At 56.0% G+C, this 5,994-nt stretch overlaps 1 protein-coding gene across 1 annotated transcript in view; it reads left to right on the top strand.

The window, feature by feature from the left end:
• The window catches only part of LAG3 (lymphocyte activating 3), a 6,673-nt gene extending 1,076 nt beyond the window's left edge, over positions 1–5,597 (top strand). The window contains exons 3-8 of the mRNA XM_030887246.2: positions 4–230; positions 795–1,058; positions 1,386–1,661; positions 4,447–4,689; positions 4,962–5,092; positions 5,343–5,597. Of these exons, the coding sequence (XP_030743106.1) occupies positions 4–230; positions 795–1,058; positions 1,386–1,661; positions 4,447–4,689; positions 4,962–5,092; positions 5,343–5,510 (1,309 nt within the window). The 3' untranslated portion in view covers positions 5,511–5,597. The remainder of the gene's footprint in view (positions 1–3; positions 231–794; positions 1,059–1,385; positions 1,662–4,446; positions 4,690–4,961; positions 5,093–5,342) is intronic.
• The last annotated feature ends 397 nt before the right edge of the window (positions 5,598–5,994 follow it).

Below are 5,994 nucleotides of genomic sequence, written 5' to 3'. Positions count from 1 at the left end.
CAGAGCCCGCCGCTACACAGTGCTGAGGGTGGCCCCGGGAGGCCTCCGCAGCGGGCAGTTGCCCCTGCAGCCCCGCGTGCAGCTGGCGACGCACTCCCTCCAACGCGGGGACTTCTCGCTGTGGCTGCGGCCAGCCCGGCGCAGCGACGCGGGCGAGTACAGCGCCACGGTGACCCTCAGGGACCGCGCCTTCGCCTGCCGCCTCCGCCTGCGCGTGGGCCAGGCAGCCGGCAAGTGGGGGCGGGGCGCCAGGGAGGGGTCGCAGGGGCGGGGCCTCTGGGCATGCGCCTTGGACCCTGCCAGAGGGGTAGAGAAAGGGTGTAGCGCCCGCCCCCCCCCAATGTGGAGAAGGAGGTACCCCCAGAGAAGCACGTGTATGGGTGGAAGGCCCCATGGAGAGATTGTGTCACCCTTCCAGCTCCCCTTCCCCCCACGAGAGAATGCCTTAGTGGGTGTAGGGAGATACCCAGATACCCAGAATGCTCCCTCACCTGGGGCTAGGGCGTGTGGGGAGACGCAGGGCTGGAGTGATTCACTGCAGCTGCGGGTAGCCCTGGGGGTGGGCTTAGTAGGGCGCCCCAGGGCTGAGCTGGAGAAAGAGACAGGTAGCAGAGGGCAAGTAATGGAGGCAGGGGTATAGGAAAGTGGGCATCTCCGGTGCCCGGGTGGGGTGGCACAAAGAATCTTAAGCGCAGGCCCCTTCCTCCAAGCTCCAGGTTGGCCTGCTGCGTTCCTTGGGAAAGGGTTTCCATGGGTCTGAACCCCCCTCCCCGCATCATTTACCCCACGCACAGTGACCGCCAGCTCCCCAGGACCTCTGAAGACCCAGGAGTCCGTCGTCTTGCACTGCTCCTGCAGCCGCCCTGACCTCCCGGCTTCAGTGCGCTGGTTCCGAGGCCCAGCTCAGGTCGCTGTCCAGAAGTCCAGCCGACACCACCTGGCGGGCAGCTTCCTTTTCCTGCCTCAGGTCGGCCCGGCAGACTCTGGGCCCTGGAGCTGCTCCCTCACCTACAGAGATGGCCTCCGAGTCTCCGCCACGTACAACCTCACGGTTCTGGGTAATTCCTCCAGTCGGTTTTCACACTTGACCACAACCTTCCTGTCCCCTGACGCACGGATCCCCAAACCAAGTTCACAGCAGCCCCCCCCCATCCCCCTTGGTCTAAACCCTTGCTCGCGGGGGCGACTTCTTCCCGCCTAGCTCCGCCCTGCGCTATCCAGCCTTACTTGCCTCTGAGCCCACTCTGTCTATCCACCCTTTCTTGTTTCTTAGCTCCTTAGACATTGTTCCCATGCCACACCTCCTCTGCGCCTCGGCCCCTTTCCCAGCCCCCCCACCACCCCTGCACCTTCCTTTCCTAACTGCGACTTTGCTCTCTCTCCAGGTCTGGAGCCCCCAGCCCCGCTGACAGTGTATGTGGGGGCGGGTTCCAGGGTGGAGCTGCCCTGCCGCCTGCCTCTTGTTGCGGGGACCCAGTCTTTCCTCACTGCCAAGTGGGCCCCACCTGGGGGACGCCCAGACCTCCAGGTAGCTGGAGACCATGGCAATTTTACCCTTAGCCTCGAGGCTGTGAGCCAGGCCCAGGCTGGGACCTACACCTGCTCCATCCAACTGCAGGGACAGCAGCTCCGTGCCACCGTGACCTTGGCAGTCATCACAGGTCAGCCCCAGGTGGGGAAGGGGAGCCCCATCCCAGGGAAGCTAGGGCACGGGGTGGGGGCTGGCTGGGCAGAGATGGGGAAAATCCATAGTCCTGATGCCAGGCACTGGGCACAAGTTCCAGAGACTGCCCACTGTGACCTCCTCTTTTTTAACCCCCTTTGTAAAGAACTGAAACTGAAAATGCCCCCTTGAGTCACAAGATAAACGTTCCACTGTTCTTGAAGGGACTCCTCTGCTCTGAATTGGTGGGAGGGTCTGAGCAGTTAGAAGAAGAGTCTGAGTGGTTCAAAAGAGGTGGAATGCATTTCCATCATTCTGGCCCACTTTGGGGCCAGGGCTGGGGTGAAAGTTGCAGGATGGTGCTTGGATTTGGGGAGGAGTTGATAAATCAGCAAATATTTACTGAGCAAAGGGCTTCCAAGACAGTATAAAACAAACACAGAAAACACACACTCAGAAACGATGTGCTGACTGCTTGGTAACTATTAGCCTTGACAGCTTGGCGATGCCTGCAGTCTTTACCTGTGGCTGCTGAGTAGGAACAGCACAGACACACGCACACGCAACCCCAAAAACTCACTGTCATCGAGTCAGGTGTGACTCATAGCCACACTATAGCACAGAGGTGAACTGCCCCTGTGGGTTTCCAAGACTGTTAACTCTTTACGGGAGTAGAAAGCCAAATCTTTCTTCCCACAGACCGGCTGGTGCATTCGAACTGCCGACCTTGTGGTTAGCCCAATGTGTAAGCACTATGCCACCAACAGCACAAAGTAGATGCTTAATACTGTGTATTGGTTGATGAAGAATACATTTATTCATTCACTCATAAAACTTACTGCTGTTCAGTTGATTCTGACTCCTAATGACCCTATAGGACAGGGTAGAATGCTCCTATGAGTTTCCGAGACTGTAATTCTTTATGGGAGTAGAAAGCCTCGCCTTTCAACGTTTATTCATTAGAAGCTAACAAACATCTTTCTGCATTTCCACCTGCTTCCTGGCTTTCTCTACCTAGATACTGCACCACACCTCAGTCTGTGCTGAACTCCATATTTCCCTCACACCTACTCCTCCTGCTGATGCAAACCTTTTGGCTGGTGACTGATAGGGACCCCAGAGGACAGGGGAGAACTGCCCCTTTGGGTTTCTGAGACTAACTCTACGAATTAGTAGACGAGGGAGTAGACAGCCTCATCGTCAAGGTTAGTCTAATCACAAAGTCCGTGTGGTTCACACTTGCTTGGAGAGAGGAGACTGTCTACTTCCCATACACACTTCCAACGAGTTGATTCTGACTCATAGCAACCCATAGAGTGTTTCTGAGACTGTACATTTTTATGGGAACAGTGACCTCTTTCTCCCAAGGATCAGCTAAAGGACTTGAACTGCCAACCTTGCAGTTAACAGTCCAATGCCGAGCCCACTGCACTACAAGGGCTCCTTGTAAAAATTTACCATATTGGAAACCCTGTATAGCAGTTCTACTCTATCTTATCAAACTCAAACTCACTGCCATCAAGCTAATTCCAACTCATAGCGACCCCATAGGACAGGGGAGACCTGCCCCTGTGGGTTTCCAAGACTGTAACTCTTTATGGGAGTAGAAAGCCAAGTCTCTTTCCCACTTTGTCCTGTAGGGTTGCTGTAAGTCAGAATTGACTTGAGGGTGGTGGCTTTGGTTTTGGCTTTTTAGCTGCTCTATAGGACCCCTCGGGAGAAAGACAAGACTCCCTGCTCCCACAGTCTCGGAAACCCACAGGGGCAGTTCTGTTCTGCCTTACAGGGTCATTGGGAGTTGGAATCGATGTGGTGGCAATGAGTTCTTGTGTTTTAGAGTCCCTGGGTGCTGTAAGCCAAGTGCCCTTGGTTACGAACTAGAACCAAACATGCCCCGCGGTGCCATGGGAGAAATGCCTGTCAACTTGCTCCCCAAAGGTCATGGCCTTGAGAGCCCAGTGGAGCAGTCTACTCTGTCTCGTACGGGCTGCCAGGCTGGGGGATCGACTCCATGACGAGGCTGTCAGTCTGTCTGTTGAGTTTTTCTCCACCATGTAAGAATCTCCGGGCGGTGCAAATGGCTTGGCCCTTAACTACTAACTAAAAGGTCGGCACCTTGAGTTTACCCAGATGCACCTTGGAAGAAAGACCTGGTGGTTTGCCTTTTGACAGCTCATCACCTTGAAGGGCCCAGGGAAGGCATTTCTCCTCTGACCCAAGGGGTCGCCAGGAGTCAGGTTGGTTTGGCTTTTGTATTATCCATCCCAGTTCTCACTGGACAGCTTTGAGAAGGCTGTGCCTCCTGATTGATGGGTGAGGTCACTGAGCATTCTGAGAGGGGAGGAGAGGACACTCAGGGGCCACCTCAAGACGGGACACTGATAGGAGTCACGCCATGAAGCAGGAAAGGTATGAGGCATCTACTGGGGGACGTCCTCTGGCTAAGGGTAAGGGTCCTGAGCTGAGAAGAAGGGAAATATAAGATAATTTGTGGGCTTTCAGGGCCACTGTGAGCTTGTGCAATACCCTGAAGGCAGTCGGGAGCCTGGAATGTTGTTGAGTAAGAGCGTGATCTGACCAAAGCATTGCCTTGGTGAGATGAGAGAAGAATTCGTCAGGACACCTGCTTCCCCTGCACTTCCAGCTTCACACTTGGGGACCCAGAGGAAGACAAGGTGGCGGGGAGATGGCGCAGTCATCTTATAGAAGGAAGTCAGACATCCAAAGAATCTCTTCCAAAAAAAAAAAAAAAGAATCTCTTCCTTTCTTTTTTATTCCCTCAGTGACTCCCCAATCCTTCGGGTCACCTGACTCCCCCAAGAAGCTGCTTTGTGAGGTGACTCCCACGTCTGGACAGGAGCACTTTGTGTGGCACCACCTGAGCGACCAGTCTCGACCAGACTCCCCAGGGCCCTGGCTGGAGATGGAGAAGGCTGGGCTTCCTTCCCAACCCTGGCAGTGCCAGTTGTACCAGGGAGAGAGACTTCTTGGATCCATGTTATACGCCACAGACTTGTCTGGCCCAGGTCCGAGACCGCAGAACACAACAGCCCGACCACCACCCAGATGGTCTTGACCCCCCTCTCCCAGGTCCACCTACCATCACAGTGCCTGCCTTTTGTTCCAGACTGGCACTTGATCACTACCCCTTGTCTAGGCCTGCCCTACTGAATGACCCTGGGCAATCCCCTTAGAGTTTCTGGGCCCCTCGTAGACAGCACCTATAAAGCCACGAGGGACTGGCAAGATGTCCTTTCTCTGCCCGGACCCTGTGCCTATTCCTGAACTTTCTCCACAGGTGCCCAACGCTCCGGGGGTCCCCAGGGTGCCGTCACCGCAGGCCACTTTCCTCTCTTCCTTATCCTGGGAATCTTGCTGCTGCTCCTCGCTCTGACTGGAGCCTTGGGTTTTCACCTGTGGAGACGATGGGTGAGCCAGGGCCCTCTCCCCATGCTCTCTCCCCTCTTCCCAAGGGAGATCCCCAGAGAATGTGTCTCTGCCCTCCAGGGGCCCTCCCCTGCCTAGAGAGGTATGAAAGGACTGACAGCAGCCCTGGGACCAAGGGGCGGGAGAGCCCGGGGACTGGGAAAGGAGTACAGATACACTCGGGAGCCTTCCTTCAATGTGCCCCTCCTTCAATCCTCCTTCCACCCTCCACGCCCTTGATTTCTTCCCACAGTGGCGACCAAGAAGATTCCCTGCCCTGGAGAACGGGATTCACCTTCCCCAGGCTCCCAGCAAGACAGTGGAGCTCGAGCAAGAACTGGAGCTGGAACCGGAGCTGGAACTGGAGCAGGAACTGGAGCTACAAGAGCAAGAACCGGAGCCGGCACCAGAGCAGCACTGACCTGGAGCTGAGGCAGTCAAGCTCCACTGCTCAGTCTTTGTCCCCCATCCCAGCCCCTAAATAAACTCTCTGTCAGCAGCCAACCTGGATCGGACTCCTGTCCCAGTGAAGGCTCCCGCTCTCCCCAGCCTCTGGGGGCTCTCTTCTCCCACCCCAGCGGCCTGACCCACTTTCCCCAGCCAATCTCTCCGTTTCCTAGTACCATCTCCCCGCTTTCTGTTCCAAGTCTCTTGGTGTTTCTCGTCTCTCTAGGTTTCTCTCCCGCCACCCCCCAAGCTGGGTGGTAAAATTTTTTGAAGCTTTCCAAAGCCCTCCCCCCTTCTTACCTCTACAGCTCTCCACACCGACGTCCTTTCACCTATATTGTGCTGGCTGCCCTAGTTTCCTTTATAGTTTTGTCTCTGTTCCACCCCACCCCACCCCACACTCAGCTGCACTTCAGCACTTGGCCTTGGGGCTTGCACACCCCCCACCCCCACCCCCA

This window comes from Echinops telfairi, unplaced genomic scaffold, assembly GCF_000313985.2.
Source record: "Echinops telfairi isolate 266 unplaced genomic scaffold, ASM31398v2 ScPeMD7_7356;HRSCAF=8355, whole genome shotgun sequence".
Lineage (NCBI taxonomy): Eukaryota > Metazoa > Chordata > Mammalia > Afrosoricida > Tenrecidae > Echinops > Echinops telfairi.
This window is presented reverse-complemented; position numbering and strand designations above follow the sequence as displayed.